The 23,547-nt window shown below is 47.6% G+C and overlaps 1 protein-coding gene across 1 annotated transcript in view; it reads left to right on the forward strand.

Annotated features, from left to right (window-relative positions):
- Positions 1-5,617: 5,617 nt before the first annotated feature.
- MDGA1 (MAM domain containing glycosylphosphatidylinositol anchor 1) overlaps positions 5,618-23,547 on the forward strand; it is a 139,772-nt gene continuing 121,842 nt past the window's right edge. Inside the window, exons 1-2 of the mRNA XM_058802526.1 lie at positions 5,618-5,643; positions 6,325-6,569. Of these exons, the coding sequence (XP_058658509.1) occupies positions 6,443-6,569 (127 nt within the window). The 5' untranslated portion in view covers positions 5,618-5,643; positions 6,325-6,442. The remainder of the gene's footprint in view (positions 5,644-6,324; positions 6,570-23,547) is intronic.

Raw genomic sequence — 23,547 nt, forward strand, 5'->3', positions numbered from 1 at the left:
GGTGGCTCTGTCTAAGGACAAAAAGGGACTGAGGAACTTCTTGTGTGTTATTTTAAATCACTGTGTGCTGATAGTACCATCTTCCCAAAAATGAGTGTGGCCACTGGGCAACTGAAGTGAGAACACCAGCTGGAGTGTTTTCTCACCAACTGGAGGTGTCAGGACACGCGAGCCACAGCCTCACCTGAGTGCTTCCACAGAAATGACTCTGCAGGATGGCTTCCTCCTCTCACCAGGGAGACATGATGTGCCAAAGGCTGCCTCCACCAAAGCCTGAACAGGAAGGTCCCATGAGTTTATTGGTTCATATTGTATGACCAATAAACCCTCCCCGTGCTGTGAGTGGTGTTTAAAACCCCTCAAGGGAAGTTCAAGCAGCACATTCTCCTGGGAATGCTGACAACTGGCTCAAACAGAGCCCTCTGAATGGAGGCATCTACTTCAGGAGTAGCTCCTTTGCTGTCACCTGCCCCACCACCTCCACCTCAGGGCAGGGATCGCACGTTTTGGATCAGCTGCCTGGCCCTGACAAAAGCTGCAATCGATGCACCTTTTGCCTGTAGTGGCAGAGGGCAGAAACAGGGGAGAATCATGCTTGAACACTTTGTCTCTGCTCTTTGTGGAAAAGTATCCCTCTCCAGCACAGTCTGGGAGATGTGGACTAGGAGAGGGCACCGCGGCAATAAAAGGAAGTGGAAGAAAGGAAGAACAGGTTCCTTTGACCAGCACCAGCTTGACATTTTCTCAACTTCCTTTTTACACATGAAAGGGAGGGTGGAAAAGAAGAAGAAAGCATGAATGTAGAAGGAGAAGCAGGCAGAAGAGAAAAAAGATCAAAGAAAAGGTGAAACAAAAAAAGATGTTCCCAGTGATGCTGAGACACTTGTCTGCGCCCCTATACCAGCCCAAATCTGTCCTAAAGCATAAGAGAAAAAAACCCCAACCCAGCAGGATCTCTGTCAAACTAGATACATAGGCTAAAAAGCATAGAGATTGGTAGGAAATGATGTGTTAAAAGCCTCTGGGTTTAGTGCACAAGCAGGGAAGGGGGAAGCGGGGAGGGCGCGGGGTGAGCACTTGAGCTAGGGAGAGTGGCCACACATTGAGATCACAGGGGCAAGGGATTGCAATGGCTTTCAAATAAGCTTTAACCAGGAAACAGAAGTGTGTCAAAGTATAGCTGGGTGAAGGAGGAGGCAGGAATCTCATACAATAGCACCCAGCTGTCAGAAATCCCAGCACAGCCCCATGACTAACAGTGTCTGGGAAGTGCAGGGAGGAAGGGTCGTAACGCTCAGGTAGGATGAATACCTTGGGTGAAGAACAGAGATGGACTCCCCTCTCCATCACTCCTTTCAGTACCAAGCACTATCTGTGATGACAAGAGATAATCAAAAATGCAGAGAATACACAAGAGGCTCAGAGGCACCACTAGTGGTGTAAAATGCATCTGGGAAGAAAGTGAGCACAGCATAGGTCTGTTCCCTGGAGTGCAGATGAGGAGAACTGAGCACAGCAAAGCAGAACCCTTGGGATTTATAGCCCTATCTTGGCATGCTTCATGCTGAAAGCAGGAGATACCCAGGAGAATCTAGGACTGCAACAGCACCAGCTTGGTGTTATGAATAATGGGAAACACTGCTCTAGGCCAGGGAAATTTTTTTGCACAGAGATTCTGATTCCAGCACTTCAGAATGGCAAACTAGGATTTTTTAATGTATTTTTTTACAGTTTTCCTGGGAAGACCAATTAAACAGAAAGAAAAGGGACAGCAGACTGTTCAGCTGCATCCTGTCATTGTAGCTTTGCCCAGCTTCTCATCTTCCAGGAGTTTGTGTGTTGCAGAGTTCCTGATGCTGTTGTGGCTGGTTTGTTTGCAGCAGTTTGAGAGGGCTCCCCTTCCTCACACACACTGGCTTTCCCTTGTCTTTCCCAGTTCCCGCTCTTTGGCTCCTTTGCTGCCCAATTTCTCTGCCTCATGTCAGCTGGTGCCCTGTTCCACCCTGCTGCAGAACCTGCTCCAGCTCAGAAGCAGCACAGGAACAACTCTGTGTGCTCAGCTCCTTGATGCAGACGTATGATGCAGTTAGAATTCCCTTGTTTTCCCCTCTCCCTGCCAACATCTCTGCTGCAGTGCTACAGAGTCCTCCAGCTTTCCCCTTCCCAACTCTCATCTCTCCTGCAGCATTTGGAGTCACCCTGGCTTTGCCCATTGCCTCTAAGGTGCTCCATTATGTTCCTTTTCTATTCCTGCTTTCTATTTCTACTCCCTTTCAGTAGGCACAGCGAGAGTGATGTTGCAGTAAAGCTTCCATATATGTGTGGAAGAAGGGAGGGGAGGAAGAGATCAAACTTCATAGATCCTGGAGGCATTCTTGGATGGGTTGCTGAGAAGAAAATGAACAGGAAAGAGGTGATAGAAATGTCAGGCCACAAGCTGAAGAGATCACCGGGGCCCAGAGACAGTTGCATCATTCCAGGAAAGAATGAAATGACAGACTGCACCAGAGTACAGCATGAAAACATTGACACAGAGATAATTAATGTTCGTGCAACTGGACCTTGGCCTCACACAGCTCCTCAATCGCTTCCTGCCTGGTGTCATGCTTTGGATGATTTGCTCTCTTTGAACACAGCAGCTGTCCCAGACTGTCTACCTCTTAACAGAGCTGTGAAATATAGGTGATGGAGTATGTATAAATATTTCAGAGACAGGACTCATTTGACAAGTGGGGTCTTGAGAAGTGACCGGAGACACTGACTCCCAGATGGAAAGATGGGACAAATATGTTCTGTGGAAGCAGTCAGGGGGAGGAAAGGCATCCTTCATCTTTGCTTTTTGACAAGTAGAATCACTACAGGGTATGGTTTCCCTACAATAAGTAGCTTGCTTAGCAAGTGTGCATGGGAGTGCTGCCTTGCTGTCACCCACTGGAAACTCCATAATTATGAATGCTATGATTTATTAGGCCTCAAGCAATAATTATTAATTACCTTACTTAGCAAATGCAGTTATGTTCTTGTGTTTTGGCAGTATCTTTTCCTACTCGGAATATACTTTGGCAGTTTATTTTGAAATTCATCTTTCATAAGCATTTGTGCCAGTGAAACATGAGTGTGTGCATTGAATACTAACACAAAAAGGGGTGTGAAGCATACATTTTTTGAAAATTTTTTTACTCATTAGCCAGATACGTAATTCATACTCATTCAAACACCGAGGCACTAGTCCATAATTTAATGAGAATCCCTGGAAGAAAATAATGGAAGGGCTACAAAATCCCACATAAATATCCTTATTTCAAAATTATGCATAGAAAAGAACAAGACTCATGTCTCCACGGTTTTTTTTCATCACCATGAAGCTTCCTGGATCTGCAAACATCTCTTCATCTTGTTTTCCTTGGGTTGCCTTCAGCCTGCTTTGTGGAGATGTAGACAATTTTATTCTGTCTCATTATCATCAGCTCCTGCTTCTCCTCACGCTGTGGCAAAGAAGTTGATCCACCTGTCCTCCTGGTGCTGGCTGCCTCCTTCTACCTCTGCACCCTTTATTAACATTGCAACCACCCAGTGCAGGAAGGATTAAATACTTCTCAGATAAGGGTTTATTGTATTAAAGAATAAATTTGCTCATATCAGGTGCTTTCACAGGTGCCCTGCTCTATGCTATCAGCTTTGGAAAAGGCATCTTAAGAGTGTGAAAAACACAGTTTGTCGGCAATTTTTCCCTTAGTTATAGCAAAAAAAAAAAAAAAAAAAAAAGAATAGCAAAAAAAAAAAATAAATACAAAGGAAAAAAACCCCTAAATTACCACAAAAACAAACAAAGCAGTTTTGTACTGGTGGTATCCTGATAAGTGATAGAATAGAGTCCAGTGGAAAATTGCTTCCCACGTGCATGGATGCCGGGCGCTGCGGGGACCCAGGGCTCTGGGTGATGCTGTCCTGTCTGTGTCGCTGCTCTCTTCCTGGGGCAAGCTTCTGCTTCTCTTTCTGACTGAGCGCCGTTTACAACAGGAATAACTACTTGCTAATTAGGGGCTATATCTATTAATTGCCTGTTTGTTAGAGCACGACTGAGCAGCCAGCCGCTCTTTGGGCCATAGTTTTTGATTATTTTTTTAAAATTACATTTTTATCCAGGGAGTGACCTGTTCACACGACAGCTCAGTGCCTGCCGGGTCCCGCACCCCTCCCTGGCCAGCTGTGGATGGGAGCCCGCGGGGCAGCGCGCCGAGCCCACGCGTGGCCGCGGCGGGGGCGCGCAGGGGCCAGCCCCGAGGAAAGCCGGAGAGGAGTCGCTGCCGCTAAGGGACACCCGCACCAGCCCGGCCCGGGAGCCCCAGCTGAGCCAGCGCTGGGCTGGAGGCGAGCCGGAGCCCGGCTCCCGGGAGCAGAACGCGCCGCTAAGAGGGATTTCCACGGCGCTGGCTCATCGCTACGGACCCGGGACAGGCACGGGTGGGCTCGCCAGCTGGGGGGCGAGCAGGTCTGGGCTTCCCAGAAGCAGCGTTTTATCTCCCTAGCAAAGCAGACGGAGATAGAGATGCTAAAGCAGGGCCCCGCGTAGCCCGCGCTGCCGGTGGTGATGCTCGGGGTCGCTCAGCATCCTCCTCCTCCTCCTTCCTCTCTCCCGGGCCCTACGCGGGGGCACAGGAGCGGGGCATGCACAGATTCCCCGCGGCCCGGGCCGGCAGCCACGCACCGGGCTGGCCCCACACAGCCCCCGCGCCCCCCAGCAGCATGCACCAGGCAGCCCCGCCAGCTGCAACCTACCTGGGGGACCCCAAAAACTCTGCTGGCACCAGCGAGCACCAGCACGGGAGGCACCACGGAAACCTGCGCTGTCCCCCAGCCCTTGCCACCTCACTCAGGCGCCAGCCGGGAGAAGCCGACCTTGCCGCGAGGGTCCTGAGGATGAGAGAGAGCACCCCGGACTGACAATCGGGCTCCCGCCCGAAGCAAGTCCCTCTTTCTCCCATCCCTGCGGGCTTGTCCATAATTGGGCCGGGGCGAGGCGCGGGGAAGCTCGCGGAATTGGGCAGGAGGCAGGGCTCTCCCAGTACGCCCGCTTTTTTTTTTTTTTTTTTTTTTTTTTAAGTAAAGGGTAATGAAATGGTGAAGAGGGTGGGGGGAAAACCTGGAAAGCCAACAGAGTAGAAAATCAGGCGCGGCTGGCAGAGCCACAGGCAGGAGGGAGGGAGGGAGGCGGCCTCGGGCCAGCCCCGCCGGCGGGCGCGGGAAGCCCGGGACGCCCCGTCGGGGCCGCCTGGGGAGCGGCGGCGATCCCGGCAACTTCTGCGGGAGATTTTGGCGCTTCAGGAAACAGCGGTGGGGCAGAGACCTCCCAGGCGGTTTCCAGCTGGCAGGAGTAGCTCAACTTTGTCCGTCTTCTTGTCCCTCATTGCCGGCTACCTTCCAGTTGCAGCCCGTTAGTTCCCACTAGGAGCTCCGGCAGCCGTCGAAGGAGCCCCTGTGCAGCTGCAAATCCTCTGCGAGGCGGGCGGAGCAGGCAAGCACGGAGGCGACGCACCCACACGAGGCTGGCACAAAACATCAGGGAAAGTTTTGAAGGGCGAAGGACCTGGCAGGCTGGGGAGGAGGCGAGGAGTGCCGGGCTGAGCTGCAGGCGCTGCGAGGGTGCGTGGTCTGTCTGCTCCTCGGCTGCTTCTCCCTTCAGGCTGGTTGGGGCGGTGCAGTGCAGCTGGGCGAGCTCTTGGGAGCCGCTTTAAAAAAAAAAAAAAAAAAAAAAGAAATCCTTCCTGGATTTGATTAATTACAACAATCCCCTCCTCAGAAGATCTGGAAAAGAGGAGCGAGAATCACCTATCCCTTCCTCCGCCTTTCAGCAGCTGGCTCCTACCCCCCACCCTCGCTTCCCCCCTTTTTCTCCACCTCCTTCTCCTTCTCCCCGTCCGCTCCGGGGGCTGCGGCCAGAGCCTCGTCAGGAGGAGGGAGGGTGAGGACTCACTCAAGTTGGCCCCAGTTGGCAGCACTTGGGGCAGCGCGGGACCGGGGCAGCGCTCGGCAGCTCCCTCAGAACAAAGGAGCCCGGGCTGGCCCGGGTCCCGCTCCCGCCCTGCCCGGTGCCGGCCCGGTGCCCCCGGGCTGGCCTTTCCCCGTACCCCGAGTGCGGGTGCGGCCGCCTGTTCGCCTGGAGATCCTCGAGCAACCTGGAGAGGGGAAGCGGGAAGTGGTACTCCGCGTTTCTGCCCTCCTGCCTCCTTCTCTCGCTCTCTCCCTCCCTTCTTTCTTTAATTCTTTCTTTTTTTTTTTTTTTTTTTTTTTCCCTATCTCCTAAATTTTAAATTTTACCCCCAGGTGGCCCCTGTGTGGGGGGTCCCTTGCTCCGCCCGAGGGGCGCCGGTGCCCGGCGCGGAGCGGGGCGCATGGGGCGGCGTTTCGGGAGGCTTTCGGCTGCTCCTCGCTCCCCCGCCGGATGCTGCCTGAGCTGTTTTGGCTGTTTTTCTTCGCCGGCGATGAAGGCTCTGCCTTGAAGATGGACATGATCTGTTTTTTATTCCTGTCTCTGGTGCCGGTGTACAGCAGGGGACAAGGGGTGTACGGTAAGAGACGCTGTCGCTGTTTGCGAGGGAGGGGTGGGGGGCGAGGGCGCAGACGGCGGCGGTGGGATCAAAGTTAAAAAGCACCTGCAGGAGAAAGTAAATGATGCCGCCGAACCTCGCCTCAGCCTGAGCGGAGAGACTGACGCAGCAATAGGGCTTCCAGCGCCTGCAGCTACTTCATAATTTCTCGCCGTAACCTCTGGCCGCCTCCCATGTACGAGTGGCCGCGATGGCACGGAGGGAGCGCCGGTGGGACCGCCGCGGGGAGCGGCTGCCGGAGCCCCGGCCCTGCCTCCCCGTCCCTCCCGCCGCGCCGGGGGACGCCGCGCTGCTCCGGCGGGGGCGGCCCTGGGAGCGCCTCGAGTTGCCTTGTCTTTGGGGCAGGGGGAGCACGGAGGGTCCCTTCTCGGCGATGCGCTCGCAGGTTCCTTTCTCTCAGGAGCACGGGAAGCAGGGAGAAGGGCGTGCGGGCTGCCCGCTCTCGTTCCCGGCCTGCCGGGGGCTGCCCTCTCCCGCCGCCGGCACGGCTCCGCCCGGCTCGGCTCGCCACGGCCGGGCTGCCCGGGGGGGCGAGGCGAGGCCGGTTTTGCACCCTGTGGAACTTCGCGGCTGATTTTCTTCTGAAGGTGATGGAGATGGGTGGGTGGTGGTCTGTGGCAGGGATGATGCCGAGCTGCTTGATTTTTTTTTCCCCCTTTTTTACTATTATTATTTTTGCATTTACGGAGCTTACTTCCTCTCCGTGTTTGCAGGCAGGGTGGCGAATGGCGAGCTCGGGTGGTCTCCTCGGGAGAGGTTTGGCTCCCGCAGCCCCTCAGTGCGAGGGCAGAGGCGGGGGATGACGCCCGTGCCGCCGAGCACAAGCCCCGGGCTGAGGGAACAGCCCGGGTTTACTTTAGCCAGACGCGCAGCCCCCCTTTCCCTCTCCCAGCCCCCTCTGAATTCTTGCTTTACAAGATCTGCATTTCCAATACACTGGGAAAAAATAAATAAAAGCAACCCACAAGACTTGTCTCTCATAACAAGCCGGCTTTATCTTGGCTTACAACTCAGTTGTGCGTTGCTGTTAAGTCCTCCTGGAAGGCATGCCACTGCCTCTAACAAGCCAAGCTCTCTGAGCTCTGAAGAGAGACCCCAGTGAGAGAGTCCAGCCCCCCCGCTCCCTCTTTTTTAACAGCACGCAGCCAGTCTCTTGTGTGAGCTCTGGCAAAGATCAGTTCAGTCTCACTGACTATGGGTAAGTCTTTGTAGGTCACTTTTTAATGATGTATTTCTTTAATGGAAACAATTCCTCCTTTCTCCTTGAAGACTGGGATGTTAATTTGAGTTTGGGTCTGTTTTGTAAAATAACCATTTTAAATAGAGAGTGTTCAGCTTCCTTTATTTTTTTTCTTTCTTCTTCTCAGTATTTGTGTTTTGTTCTCCCAGTCTGTATATCCAGACAAAAATTCTATGACCCTTGAAACGCTGGAAAGATGAGGAATAGAATGAGTTTGTGGTACAGAAACCTGGTCAGGGCATATAATTTTATCTTTTAAAACAGGTAATCTGCTTCTAGCTGAACTTTTATTATTTCACATCAGTGTTTTTGCTGTCAGCTGCTGTAGAATGGACTCACTGCCTAGGATTGTAGCAAAAGGGACAGAGCTTAAAACCAGGTTTGCTTGAATGTGCTTTAGAGGGTTGCCTGTTGTATTTTTTCATACACTTCAGTGAACTTGCATTTGACAGAGTTGCTACTATTAGATCTCCAGAATAACTTACTGATGTTTTTGTTTTTTTTTTTTTTTTCTCTCAGAGAGAGATTGAAGAAGCTGTGTACAAAAGAAAGCACAGATGCACACATACACTGAGATGAAGGCATCCTTTTAAGCCAAAATGGTCCACTATTTCTAGCTGTTCTCTTACTTAACTCCACAAAGGGGAAATCTAGTGTCTCCCTTCCTCTTCCCACCCCTGCCTCTTCAAACTGTGGAACAACAGGAGCGTTAATGTGCAGTTGTTGCGGAGTGCAGCCCAGAGCAGTGTCTTGTGGAATCAGCACGCTGCAAACTTGGACGGTGACTAATAGTTCTCATATTGTCCTCACCAATTCTGCCTTCAGTCCACTACCCTGGGCCGATTCCATGCCTTCTGCAGCCAGCACTGTTTCTTTGGATGTGAGGTTGCTGTTGCTGATGGCTCAAGCAGAGCTGCATTAATATTGTTATATGTGCAAGGATAAATAAAAAGCAGGATTAGAAATTAGTCCCACTGCCCCCCCTCTACTTGGATTTTTCCTCTGTATTGGTCTCTTGCCATAGCTTTAAGCTGTACTTCAGCATTCTGTGTTGTGAATGTCAATCTCATGTGGCACCTAATGTAAAAATTATGGGAACTCGTGTGTCACGGTTCAGATCTCTTTTCCTGCCTTTGCCTATTGGCAGTGGAGAATGGGGGAGGCATCTATATGGGTCTATAAATATATTTTACTTTAGCAAATCTCCTGAGATTAAATCAGATTAAACAAGATAAAGTATCCATGTGATGTACCCTTTAAATAATACACCCACATGGATGCACACAAAAGACCTCTGTCTGGGAAAGCAGAGTCGTTGGAGAGGTTTATTGAGATGAATGGTATAAATAAAATGTGGATAAGGGGGGTTCTGGGAAAGAAGCATTTGCAATTGAGGTGCAATTTAATTAGGAGTCAAGGTGCTTTTTGCCTGCTACCTGAAGAGGCTTGTTATATAAATTGGCATTTGTTGTAATGACTGAAGTGTGTCTGAAACCCTCTTCTCATTAGCTGATCCCATTCTTTCAGCCTTGTTTGTTGCAGTGAGACAAGGCTGGCCTGATGGGGAAGGCAATTCAGCAGGCTGCCAAGAGGCAACTTTTATCAGCCTTTTGTGGTAGCCTATTTCCCAGACTGCATGTGCTTTTCAGTCCTGGTGTGTTAATGCTGCTGGTCAGGATGAGAAGCCAACTGTAATAGATCCCTAGAAAATGTCAAAATTGAGGAGGAGGAGGAGGAGGAGGAAGAGGTAAAGAGACCGGGGACTTGGCTTTCAAGGCTTGTAGTTATCAACACTTAAAGACTGTAAGTTAGACTGAGAGGGGAGGATTGGGGCGTGGTGGTGGCATTCAGAGGGAAAAGCCTGCCTCTTGCCTCCCACTCTGCTTTCTAGGTTCCAGGACTTGGGTAGCTCTGGTTTGGTGTGCAGTGCTGCTGCTGTGCTTGCTCCATGTGCTGTGTATAATTAGCGTTTCTGGATTGTCTTGCAATTGGCACAGTCCCACTGATCAGCAGCAGCCTTTCAGGCAGAATTAGAAAGTGGGATGTTTTGCCCCCTGCCTCTCCTAATTCACCTGCAGAAAAGACATTGCAGGAATGGGCATCGCTGTGTGTGGTGAGGGGCTACATACAGCAAGGTGATGGAAAGGGAATGAAAGGAAATGTTTAGGTTGGGCAGCAAGGAAAGCTGCCTGGCACCATGATCACAGGGACTGGATGGGCTGCACTTGAAACTGGTGGGATAGTCCTGCCCTTGCCTTTGGAGATGGGGAATAAATGACCTGTTAAGGCTCTTTGTTTTAAGAGACACCATCACATTGAATAATCCCTGAGATGCCACTTCAGACAGCAAAAAACCCCAAAGTAGTGGAAGACTGTTTTCTTGTGTCTGTGATGGAGGAGTGTCATAGTAAAACATATCTGGTGTTTAGGCTATAAACATCCACACTTTTTCATTTCATGTACACATGACATGATTTGTTTCCTGCTCCTTTTACCTGTTTTTTTTTTTTTTTTTTTTGTTTGTTTGTTTGTTTTTTTTTTTTGTTTTTTTTTTTGTTTTTTTTTTTTAAGTAAAAACATTTTTCCTAGAGCTTTTTTTTTAACATAGACTGCCTCACACCCTCTTGCAACCTATATGCACCCATATCTTCTGCTGACAGGGACACAGGCACTCTAATGTCACCGGGAGCCTGCTGATCTGAATCCATCCCTCTCAGGTTCCTATGCCTAGAGCTATTTTGCCAGCAGTAACAGGGGGCCAAGAAATGGAGCTCCTCAAGTACCTTGCTATCATCTCAGTGCACCCTGTGTCTTCAGAAATGGCTGAAGAGATTGCTGGCTAAAGGGATGATGGAGCTGGCTACTGTGAGCCACTTCCTGGCTGTTGGGAAAATGCAATGCTTGAGCACAGTGGCCCTCCAAACTAAATGTGTGTGTGTGTGTTTGTGTGTACACACACACATATATATATATATGGATGTACACACATCCTTTTTGCTCAATCATTTCTCTTTGCTGTCCGGCTCTTAAATCTGTGTTGGCCTAGGCTGTACAGTCTTTTGAGGAATGAGTTCTCTAACTGCAGTGCCATAGGAGTAGTTTCACCAATGGACTGGGTTGGTCCAAGGTTTGCATAGTTCTTGATCAGCTCTTATAGGTCAAGGCATTAAATCTGTCCAGCCTCAGAATACCTTGCTGTTCTTTAGTTGTAATGTGTCAGATTTACTATTCTGTGACACTAGAGCCTCTGGTTTTAGGTCAGGTCAGTAGCTTCGCACACCAGATAAGCCCTCAATTGACTTTAATATGCAGTTCTAGAAAACTGACATTATCCTCTTGACAGGTTGTTTGCAACTTGCTGGATGAAGTCAAAATATTTCACTATAGGTGTCATCAGAAACCACCATCCTATGCTAATTTTTGTGGGAACATGAAGACAGATGTTGAATAATTTGACATGAGCAGCACAGCTTTTAAAATTATCACCCTGTCAGGTTCACACTGGAGTTTCTGATATATATATATATATATATATATATATATATATATATATATATATATATATATATATGATTTCAGATGAGTTTGAAAGAGGGGGGGAGGTGGGTGTAGTAAGTGACTCCCAGTAAGTGGAAGATGCAGCAGAAGATGGCCCTGGAGGTTCAAGACAGTAATTCAGCAGTGGCAGTAAGGGGTGCTGTGCTGCTGAGGCTGCTGTTCTTATTTTGAAGTAAATATAAAAATGATTTCCATCCTGGTTACTCAGGGATCTTGTGACACTTCCCATCAACCAGAAGCCTTACAGTTTTGCCTGTGTTTTGATGAGTTACTGCCATTCTGCTTGCTTGAATAGTGTGGTTTCAGGCTTCCAGTCCCTCCCTCCATACACACTGTGCTCTCTTGGTTCATTAAGCATAGTCTATTAGCATTAAGCTAAGAACCATGCCTGCATGGCTATGGCTTCTTATCAGGAGGGCAGAGGGGGGTGGGGGAAAATTGCCTTCTGCCCAGTGCCAGTGTGCTGATAAAAGCAATAGAGAGAGATGCATTTCTACTTGTGGAAGACAGCTTGGGGTGGAAGGTGTTTCTCACTCTGTTCATGGAAATGTCCCAAACCCTAACTGCAGAAGGCTTCTTTAGGTATAAGGTAAGCCCACAGGCAACTGGATTGTGTGTGAGCTCTGCAGAGACAGTTCATAGGTAAAATTCTCATCAGGTGAGATGTTGGTGGTTTTTGTGCAGAGGAGTTACTGTGTTGTGTTGTCAGAAGGGGCTGTGCTTTGCTGTGGGGAAGATGAGCCCTCTAGACAAGAGACAGTGGATAATGATGGTTTGTTCTTGGAAAGGCTGTGGGTGCCCACATCTGGTGATACAGTATGTGTTTCTTTAGGCCATCCCTGGTAGCCCAGAACTTAGGTATGCTGAAACTGTTAAGAGAACTTTGAGACCATTTCTGCTTTCAAGCAGTCAAGGTGAACACACCACGTGCCTGTGTTCCTGACACTTTCTGCTGATCATCATCCCCTGGTGTGGGACAGGTTTAAATTCAAAAGGGTAAAATGTGCCAGTGTCCCCTGGGCTTGTGGAGGAAAGGGGAGAGCCATGGCATTGACACCACCCAGCAGAATGCTGATCTGGGGAGGCCTTCAGGATCTACCAGAGAGAGTGATGTGTTGAGAAGTGGAAAAGGAGAATTTGTGCATTTTATGTCTCTGTGCCCATGTTACACTGCTGAGATCTCTACTCTGGTAGGATCCATAGTACTTCAATTTGAAAAGAAAAAGGGCTCTCATCTGTCCCTAATTTGGGGAAGATGACTGAAGAAACAACAAAAGTTTGTTTCTTATAGCTAAGCACTTTGTCTACTGTTTAAAAGAAGAAATTAAATGTGTGACAATCCATGCAGCTGAGACTCAGAAGTGCTGCATTAAAGAGCTAGGAAAGAGCTCGAGAAGTGGAGGAGAAACGGAGATCCGGGGCTACAGCTGATCTGGTCCCAACGAAATTCAAGCGTGAGAAGGCTGTTACCACCAGGTTAGCTGGCAGAGCACATGATGGGAGGCCGGGAGCCTTTGTGCCCGGTGTCAGGCGTTTCTCGGAACGAAGGTTTAGACTCCCGCTTATTTTCTGTGACTTCTGCCCACGCAGAAAGCGCCGCCGCAGGCGGTTCCCGCTTCCCCTCCCACCCGAGGAAGAGGCTGCCCGTCCTTCCCCGCGCTGCCGGCGCTCCCCTCCAGCTGTGGCTGCGGAGCACATCTGGCGGCGGGACGCGCCTCCAGCGCTGCCCGGCAGAGGGAGGCGGAGCGCGGCCCCGCCGGGCTGCCCGCCCAGCGCCCTTTTCCCGGGAGAGCGGCCGGGATTGCCCGGGACACGCTCCCCGTGGGGCGGCACCGGTGCCGAGGGGCGCCCGCAGGCGGCTCTGCTTCCCGGCGCCCTTCCCTCCGGGCGGGACCCCGCTGTCCTTCCGTCCTTCTGTCCTTCTATCCTGCTTCCCGGGGCCACCTCCGGGCGGGACCCCGCTGTCCTTCTGCCCTTCTGCCCTTTTGTCCTTCTGTCCTTCTGTCCTTCTTTCTGTCCTGCTTCCCGGGGCCACCTCCGGGCGGGACCCCGCTATCCTTCCGTCCTTCCGTCCTTCTGTCCTGCTTCCCGGCGCCTTCCCGGAGCCTGTGGGAGCGAGCGCCCGGGACGGAGCTGCCGCGTCCGGGTTTGGCGCTGGCTGCCTGCGTGTGGCCTTGCGTCTGTCCCGGGTTTATTTGGGATCTGGAGCCCTGTCAAACTGTACCCAAGCGCTACATAACCACCCCACCCCCCGGGTATCTTTTTACCATTTCCTCTTTTTTGTTTATTTTCCTCTCTCTCGTTCCATTTTCTCCTGGATTATGAATGTGCTATTCTTCCACTCCTTCTTGCCCATTTCCAAAGAAAGATGTTTCAAAAAAGTGCGTGCAGGCCTCTTAAATCCTTCATTAGGTTTTCCCTCATTTTTTTCTTTTCTTTCTTTTCTTATTTTTATTTTTTTTTTCCTTAACATATCTGTGGAGTTGTGGTTTGGGGACTTACGTTTTGTTGTTGTTTTTTTTTTTTTTTTTTTTTTTTTTTAGGCTTTTATTTGGTTGGTTTTTGTTCTCAAAAAGGTAGGATTAAAGCAATCTGAATGGATATGAGGGAAGAGGGGTACTCATGCATGGCCTTGCTCTGGGAGAGGAAGAAAAGACAGCAAGGTGATGTCTGACTGTTGGGCTTTATAAACCTCTGTTGAGATCATTAGTGCTGTGAAATATCTATAGCCCTGATTCTGTGATGCAGCAGAGCTGAGTGGCCCACACAGAGGAATTGATGATGGTTCTTTGGCCCTTGGAAAACATGGTTTACAGGGGCCCTAGCCTAGAGCAATGGCATCTTCTGAGCATTGTGGCTGCCTGCAGGGAGTTCTTTGCACCACTGTATTTGCCACACTCTATCCAAGGTCAGCTTCTGACTACTAAAGTTTTCATTTTAATGCCCAAATACTATGGCCCATGGCTGGCAAAAGGAGACACTCAAAGTTAACCAGGGAAGTAGAGAGGCAGCTGAATATAAATAATCAGTTCTTTTAATTTTCCATTTGTTCTTCTAGACTAGGCAGTGTGGTTACTCCAGTGTGTGCTTGTGACTGTATTTCCAAAGTGAAGAGAGAGCTTTATGGTTCTAGTAATGCTTGAACTCCTCTGAGAAGGATGCTCCTTCTGCAGAGCGCTCAGTGTCCTCAGCATTGTGCTAGCAAGGAACAGCTGTGTAGACACAGTTCTGCATTTCAGTGGTTGTGAACAGAGCAGGACAGCCCACTGGGGACAGCTGTGGTGCTGGAGTGGCCTGGTGATGAGAAGTCACCAGTGCTGCTGTGTGAGCAGGTCACGGCTCTGTGCTGGGCTGCAGGCCTCCAGGGAGAGGGTGCATCGAGGCGGCAAGCAGGACCTCGAGCAGCTTTCATTGCTTTCATTGCTCCAGCCAGCCTCCTGCTTCCTTGTGGCTCCTCTTTCACTCCTGCTGCAAATCACTCATGGCTGTTACCCTTTGCTTTAGCTTGCATAAGGGAGACACCACCAGTGTAACTGAAAATCCTCCTGGCTGTCATCTGCTGGCTTGTGGTTTGTCTCCACTGTGAGCTGTAACATAGGACAAATGGCATCCACATACTTTTGCTGGGTTCCTGTAAATGGAAATGGCAGGGTGAGGATAGCAATTGACAGAGGTGCAGTAAGGACGGCAGTTTCTGAAGACAAATAAGCAAATGTTGCCTAAAGAAGAACTGACAAAACATTGAAAGCTGAAGTCAAGCTGTGAGAAAAGCTTTAGGATGTCTGCAGGTGGACATTTAATACAAGAGTAACTGCTTGCTATTGCTGCTCCTGTTTCAGAAGGAAATGGTCCTTCCCTAATTAGCGTAAATTGTTTTAAAATAAATGTGGATGGGAATCTTGTGCCTCTCTTGTGTGCCTTTGTGATGATATAAAAAGGAAAAACAAAGATGTGATTCAGACAGATGTTTGAGAAACGTGTCAAAATGGGTTTTGCTTACAAATACTGTTTCACCTTCTGGTGCTTGTTGCATGCCTTGCATAGCAGAAAAAGACATCTGTAGATTTAGAGTGAAGAATGAGTGTCTTTTCCTAAGTTTAATAAATGGATTATTCTGACTTGGAGCATTCCTCAAAATAGCAGAGCAGTGAGAACTTGAGGCTCATAAAAGTAACCTGAGCAGCAAGAGCCAGCTGGTGATGGGATGCTGAATTCCCCTGCCAGTCATGTGAATACAGCTGGGGTGTTAAGAATATTTAACTGGTAGGGGCATCTGCAGTTGATAGACCTGAAAATCCCTCTCACAGTGTACATGTAGGATTCCTTGTGGGCTTATGTGTCTCCCATCCCTTTAATATCTATGAGTTCCACCTTTACAATGCTTCTGCTGCCTGGTTATTCCACCCTGCGTGTGGGGAAATGAGATGGAGATAAAGTGATTTGCCAATGGCAGAATGGAGAATCGAACGTCAGCCAAGTTTTAACCATCCTTTTCTCTCTGGTGAAGTGCAGTTGGTATTAAGTGCAATCCCTGTGCCTGATAGATCCAATGTAAATACATCCTAAAAAAGAGGGCATTGAAAATAGGCTCTTATCCAGTTATCACTAAATCAAGTTTTTTTAGTAAGAAAACAAAACCATGTTTTGTCATTCGCTACCAATTCAGCTCATCTTTGGCATGGCTTAGAATTTATTTTAGGACACCCTTTGGAGGTCTTCTAGAAGTTGAGCACCAGAGAGACAGAAATGTTTCATTTGTGGGTACACACATGGCTTTGCTGTGCTTGGATCTGCAGAAGGATCAGTTTTGGAAACTGTTGACTCACTGCAACAATTTAAATTATTTTGCACTTGATCAAAGAAGCACTGTTTCTTGCTATGGAAAACTTCTGTCATGGATGGAGGAGGTTAAACAACTATTGATGGTATCTAGTGGAAAGACAGAAAGGCTGTGTTTGTCATGAAGGAGCCAAGATTTGGGATGGGAAGAAAAGCAGGTACATGATTAGGGACAGTGCCTAGAAAAAAGGAGGAGTTGTGATATCAAGTGTTATGACTCTAAAATATGGTTGGGTGCCAGAGCAGAGCTCAGCTTTTGAAGAAGCAAAAGGGATATATGAATATTCCAACACATTTTGTCATTTTAGGTATGTACTAAACCATATTGTTAGTTTTCTTACAAGTATGAAGACTGAGACAAATTTCTAGTGTTTGTTTCCCAAATGGTAATGAAGACCAAAAGGACTTGGTGTCAGTGGTATTTGTTTGACAATTTGACTTACAGTGCACACACACTAACGCCTACGGAGAAGTAGGGCTGCGACTTGTGGGTGCACTCCTGAGCTAGCTTTAAATTCACAGTTTTGGTTGCTGATGGCAGTGCAGCAGCAGCAGCTTGGAGCTCAGCCTGGCCTGTGCTCCAGCCCCTCCTGCAGCACCCTGAGTGAGCCCCAAGGTGTGTGCTGAGCCCCTGTGCCTGAGGGCAGCGACGTGCTGTCCTTGACCCTTGATAAATAAATCTGGGGCACCTGCACCAGGTCCATGCTTCCTCTGGGTTGCAGTGAGAACAAGCAGAGTCGACTCAACTCCTGCTTGTTCCACTGCATGAGAATCCTGTAAATCCAACTAGCTGGCGTGTTGTGGGGTGCAGTTGGAAGTTTGATGGCTGCAGCGGTTTAGCTGCTGCAATCCCACAGCTGCAAACTCCAGCAAGACAAATGCCAGGGTTCTTCTTGATCTGGGGTGTCTTTCAAGCAAGCAGAGATGCAGGAGTGTAAACTGGCTTAATGCAGTTTGCCGCATTAAGTGGTGAAAGAGAACCTCTGAACAGCAGGTCTGGAATTAATCTTTAATTTTGAAAAGCTATTTCTGAGTAACTCCTTGCATAGACAAGCCCTGCATTTAGCTGTGATTAAGTTTCTAAATTGTTTTTTCAAAATAGGATAGTCAAGCTCCTGTACTGTGTCGCTGCATATGAAGATGTTACCCATAGAAACTAAGCCCCAGCTTTGGTTAAAATAGCACAATAATAGTTTGTGTTCTGGCTGGTCAAACGATAAGCAGCTCAGCACTTTCATCCTTATTTCAGCAGAAAAATGCAATTGACAGTAGAGAATGACTGTTTACTATGATGTGCATGATTAATACCATAAATCTTTCATGTTGGGATGTTGGGTGAGAGGCATGAATATCACCACAACAAATTGAAAGAAGCAATTTGTTATGTATTTGTGGTTGGTAATCAGGCTTGGAACTCCATGTAGAAATTAGCCAGAGTGGATGTTAGTTACTGAAACCAGAAACCACTCTGGCATTTGCTAAGCCTTGGCAAAGATGCCATGCTGATTTTTGCAGATCACAATGAGCATATGTACCTACTTGTGGCTGATGGTTATTCCAAGTGGCCAGCAGTAGTGTGTGTGCTACTTGACAAACAGTTCTGCTTCTTGAATTATCATGGAGACATTTCAGAGTATGTTTGCAGCATATGGCTTGCTGAAGGAGATGGTTTTAGATAGGAGACGTTGGGTAAAAGACGGTAGATCAGCTGCTTCTCACTCAGCTTCACTTGGGTCAGCAGGGCATTTTGTGCAGACACTTAAAAAGCAGCAGAGAAATATGAGGAAGCAGCCCCACGTCACAGCATTGCAAACTTTGTTTCCTTGCACAGAACAGTGTGCTGTAAAGCTCCAGCAGAACTGGTACTAAGAGACAGAGGTTAATTCAAAAATTACATTTGATTGTCTCAAAGCAAGTCTAGAGGAAGCAGAGAGTGAGGATGTTGGGGGAAGGAAACCATGCTTATGAGATTTCTGTCTGCTCTAAATCAAAACTTTGCAGAAGGAGGAAACGGTAAAATGCCAAAAAGTACAAGATCTGTGATGTCCTTGGTGAGGTGGACAGGGAAATGAGAAGGAAATGTTTCTAGCTATTGCTGGATTTAAAAAAAAAGGAAAGGAAAGGAAAGGAAAGGAAAGGAAAGGAAAGGAAAGGAAAGGAAAGGAAAGGAAAGGAAAGGAAAGGAAAGGAAAGGAAAGGAAAGGAAAGGAAAGGAAAGGAAAGGAAAGGAAAGGAAAGGAAAGGAAAGGAAAGGAAAGGAAAGGAAAGGAAAGGAAAGGAAAGGAAGAGGAAAGAAGAGAAGAAAGAAAGAAAGAAAGAAAGAAAGAAAGAAAGAAAGAAAGAAAGAAAGAAAGAAAGAAAGAAAGAAAGAAAGAAAGAAAGAAAGAAAGAAAGAAAGAAAGAAAGAAAGAAAGAAAGAAAGAAAGAAAGAAAGAAAGAAAGAAAGAAAGAGAAAGAAAGAGAAAAAGAAATAAATGGATGCTGTTGATGGTGTGTAAGTTTGAGGAATGAGAATATTTCTTTCTTTCATTGATCTCACGATAATACCCATGGCATTGTTGCTGTTGAAAATGAAGGATTAGAAGAGCAAGTGGGAACTGCCATCCCCATCAGGCAGAAGCCTTCCCTGAACAGGATTGCATATCTGGCAGAAAGCAACAGCTGTAAGTTCAGGGTCACGTAAAAGGGGTTTTATCTTAGCACATCCATTGCAAGAAAAAGGGGGATAAATGCAGCATTTGTGTATGTAATTCTAGACACGGTTTTTAGGGTCCCAGGTGCTCTGGGAGCAGTGCTGCTGTCTGTGGGTAAGCACACATAGGTGACACCAAGGCTGGAGCCCAAATCCCAGGGTGGTGTCAAATGGGTGATAGTTTGTAATTAAGGGGATCAATGGCTGAACTAACTGATTTTTCCTGCAGTGTTTTTCTCCCTCTTTGTCTGATCCAGTGAGTCATTGTAGTTAGTTTTGGAGGCATGTTTGGCTGATTGGATTTTTGCGGATATCTTAGCTCTCATATGTGCTTTGTCACACCTGCTCACCTTGATGACACGGATGACTTTTTGTTTGTTAGCCCAGGAGTGATGCTGCTGTGGGGGTGTGAGCAGGCAGCCCTTGTGCCTGTGGTCTGCCAGCAAAAGCTGCTGGCCAAACTCTGACTCAGGCTTCTGCTACTGCCTGACCAGGAGAAATGCTTGAGTTTCCTCAGATCCTCAGGGAAAAAAGAAGTTAGAAAAAAGAAGCAGGGTGGAGGAAATCTTAGAGGATTCACTTTCCTGGATATAGTTTTTGGCTTTGCTGTGCTACTCTTGTAGATAGCATTTTAACTCTAAGACAAGGGAGTTAAATCCAACTGAGCTGTTGCTCTCATAAAAATGCTGGCCTGAAATGCTGCACATAATGACTTAGATCCTGTTGCTGTCAGTCTTTCTTTATGACATTTTTATTTTAAATACTTCAGTGTAAGCCAAGTAGAAGAAAACCCCAAAACATAACAACAAGCAGAAACAAATAAAGTCACTTTAAATCACCAAAAAAAAGTTTAAATCTGTTTGTTTCTTCAGCCCTTCTGCTTCTGTGAATGGAAGGTGGTGTGCCATTTGTCTGCCTCAGAGGTTTTGGAGATGAAGTTGGTGATTTCAGTGAGGTGATTTCATCAGGATGTGACGGGAGGAGGCATAGACAGGGCAACCACAAATTTTTTATGGTGTCCTGCCTTAGTAGTTTACAGTTTTCATGACATCTGATTTTTTTCCCCCCACCCAATCATCATTAAATTTTTGCTGAAGACATTTTTAAACTTCAGTACAGTTTCCACTTGGCTGGTGTTTCCATTGGTGAGCATTGCTTCATCACTGTCTGGTTGCTGTGGTCGCTGCTGTGCTGTCACTCAGGCACTCCCTGAGCTGCTGCTGGAGAACCTGACCACAGATGTGGCATCAGAGCTCAGCACATCCTGCAGTGTGATCCCCCTTCAGAGAGTGTGCTGCCTTTGGCTCACCAGAGCACAGTGCCTCGAGGCTTGGCTTGCCAGGAACGTGCTGCCAGAGAGCCCAAGCACTGGCATCACCCATTTTTGGATCTGCTTTCTGAGATGGTCATTTCTGCAGGGGGATTTCTTGTTTCTCTTGGCTTGAAAAGTGTCTGGGCACTTGGATTTCAAACACCACTGCTCTGGAGGACTTGGATTGTGCTTGTGATTATTCCAGAATGGGATATATCTTATAATTGAAATACAGAGGTTAACTCTCTGCAGGTCATGCCCCCACTGCCATTGGCCAGTCGGGAATAATGGGAAAAGCAATCTTTCCTACCCCAAGAGTTTTTTGGCTCTTTTATCTGATATGTGATGCCACTCAAATATCCTTTTCTAGTTATTGCAAGCCTGTCTCTCCTTGATGTTTTGAAGTGAATTGGAAGTCGCTGGCGAGAGTTATTTTGGATTTCCTTTTTGTTTTCTCCATCCTTTGCTTTCCCACAGGATTTTTATGCCAGAATAAGAGGAAATTTTCCTTTCTATTGATTGATTGCACCACAGTTGTTGAAGTTTTTTTCTCCTTGTCTTTGTCACCTGTGTTTGTTCCCTAACTTTTCTGGTGTCCTTAAACAGTGTAGCTAGAAGGAAGGGACATAAATAGAGCTGGTGTTCAGGATCTCACTTTGTTTTTGAGATAAGGGCCTGCTGGGGGGGAATCTTTGTCCCATTGTCAGTGCTGTCTTCCCATCTGCCTTCTCTCTTTCCTCAGTTCCTGTTGTTTCACCTTTGGAATTCTTCCTGAATTCACTGTGCTTAAAATAATACTTGTTTGAACAATAAAAACTGTAATAAAGGGGTACATTATTTTAAATACACATATTGGATTTGTGAGAGAGGGGTTTGCAAAGGAGGGGACTGTATGCTTTTGCACATAAAATGAGTATGTCAACAAAATCCTGTAAGAGGTCTGCAACAGAAGAAAACCCTTTTCCCCTGCTTCCTGCATGCTAATTCCAGATACAATGGAAATTCCTACAGCTGAAGCAGCAGCAAAGAAAACCCAAGTGATACCTTTATATTGAGTTGCAACACTGAAGGCAAACAGCAGCTGGAAGCTTGGTTTGATCTTTCTGTATGAATAAGATTAAATAGCAGGCACAGTGCTCATGAAGGGTATTTCCCTGACCCTCTTCCACAAAGCTTTTGAACACTTGTGGAGAAGCACAGAGTGTCTTCAGCACCTACTAAAGGAATGGTGACTGGAAAGCTCAGCACAGCAGAGGAACAGCTGAGAAAGACCCAGGAATAATGAGTTTAGATTGCCCTGCTGACCAGAGTGGATGGACTTCTCTGCTGTGTCCATGCCTCTCCTTTCCTTTCTGTTAATGTTTTTGTATTTATTTGAACACTTTTGACATTAAATGTCTCATCTCACTGGGGTGAGAACCTGACCCTGCGGTCATGAGGGAGCTGGGGGTCTGGGCTTGAGGGCTCTGGGTCTCTTGGGGACTGTGTGTGAGATCAGATGTGATCTGAGGCCGGGCTGAATTCTTCCAAGGCTGCTTCTGTAGCCACAGCAGCAATCTCTGCTGTAGTGTTTGCTGGTGTGAGCTTTTGTCACTGCTTCCATTTTAGAGCAAGAATGAGGGAGCAAACTTACTGTCAGCTGCTTTGGTTTGGTTTTTTTTTTCTGTCAAATAGCTTTTCAGATTCCCAGTGCTCTCTTATTCTGCCTTCCTTCCCAGAGACTTCTTCTCAGCTTCAGCTCCTTCCTTGTCCAACTAAATGTGTTGATTTACATGCACAAATTCATGTGAAGTTCATGATATTCCTAACACAGGCATTATTGCTGCTGTTGCCTTTATTTTATTTTTAAAAATGTTTTTGTTACCTCTTTCTTGGGCAGATACATTCCCAGGTCACTTGTCCATCATCTCATCACCCTCCAAGAGGAAGTGTGGGCTCTAGGTCGGTGAGTGCTCCTGGAGCTGGTGTGTCTCCTGTAGCCCTGCCCTGCCTGGAGGGGCTCAGCTGGGCCAGGATACCCCTCAGCCCAGTGCTGATGCTGGAACAAAGCCAAAACTCAACTTCCACATGTTCCAGGACAGCTAATGTTCACTGCAGCTAGATCAGTGTGCAGTTGTTTCTTGGGTAACCAGTGAGCAGTCCATCCAGATCTGCAGTTCTGCTGCAGCAGCTGGGGCTGCTTGGGTTGGGTAGCAATAAGCGCAGTCCTTTTCGCTGGAGAAAAGAGTTGCATGAGGCTCTCACCTACTTAAATCACAGAATGACCTTCTTTTTTTATCTTCCAGGAGCCTCAGGAATGTGACTTTTCCCCTTTTCTAGCTGCTCTGCTCTTCCTCCCCAGTGTTTGGAGGCTCTCCCCCAGGGATTGTGCAGCCCCTTGGATAGGAGCAGCCAGGTGCCTTGGATGAGCAGTGCAGCTGCAGGGACTGCAGCAAAGGCATCACTCATCCATTTGGGAATAACTGCTTTTGTCTCTGATAATCTGCTAGATTTCTCTAGAATCCCTGCCTGGGGAAAGCTGTGACATTTTGTGTTGTGTTGGGAGCTCTGTGGCCACCTTCCCAGAAGCTCTTTCTGCGTTTTATGGTCCTCAAGGAGGGATATGGTAGAGTAACTTCCTACTGGGGAAAATCAACACTGTAAACAGAGCAGGGAGGGAAATATATGTTTGTTTTTAAAAGAAAAAAAAAGTTCTGTTTCTTTGTGACTCAGCTTGCAGCTAGTTAATGGTAATTTTCCATTCCTCTTCAGTTTTTCTGGGAGATAGCAAGGTCCAGAGATTTAAATTTGTGGAGATTTAAATCTCCACCAAAGTAATGGTAATTGAGGCCTCAGTCTGGATCTCAGTGTAAAGGACTGACAAAAATTCCTACTGCCTGGATTGCAGCTTGGTTTAGAGGCCCTAAACCATAAAAAACCTTGTTAATTTCTGATAACATCTGCAATAATGGAACAAATCTTAAAAATCAACCAAACCAAACCAAGTAAGTCAGAAGAAAAATATATGCTAACAAGTCTAATGTCCATGGTAATCCTCTTCTGTGGTTTTGGTGTTTACCTTTTTTGATACATGACCGAGTTTACAGCTATTTTGTGTGTGGTTACTTCATGGAACGATTAGGTTGGAAGGGACCTCTGAAAGTCACGTGGTCCAGCCCTCTGCTCAAAGCTGCGCTATTTTGATGTTTGAAGCTAAGACAGGATGTTAAATACCTCATCCAGCTGAACTGATCTTCCCCGAGGAGGGAGGGTCCACACACTTTCTGGGCCCCCTGCTGGTGTTTGACCAACTGCATGG

Source organism: Ammospiza caudacuta, chromosome 3, assembly GCF_027887145.1.
Source record: "Ammospiza caudacuta isolate bAmmCau1 chromosome 3, bAmmCau1.pri, whole genome shotgun sequence".
Classification (NCBI taxonomy): domain Eukaryota; kingdom Metazoa; phylum Chordata; class Aves; order Passeriformes; family Passerellidae; genus Ammospiza; species Ammospiza caudacuta.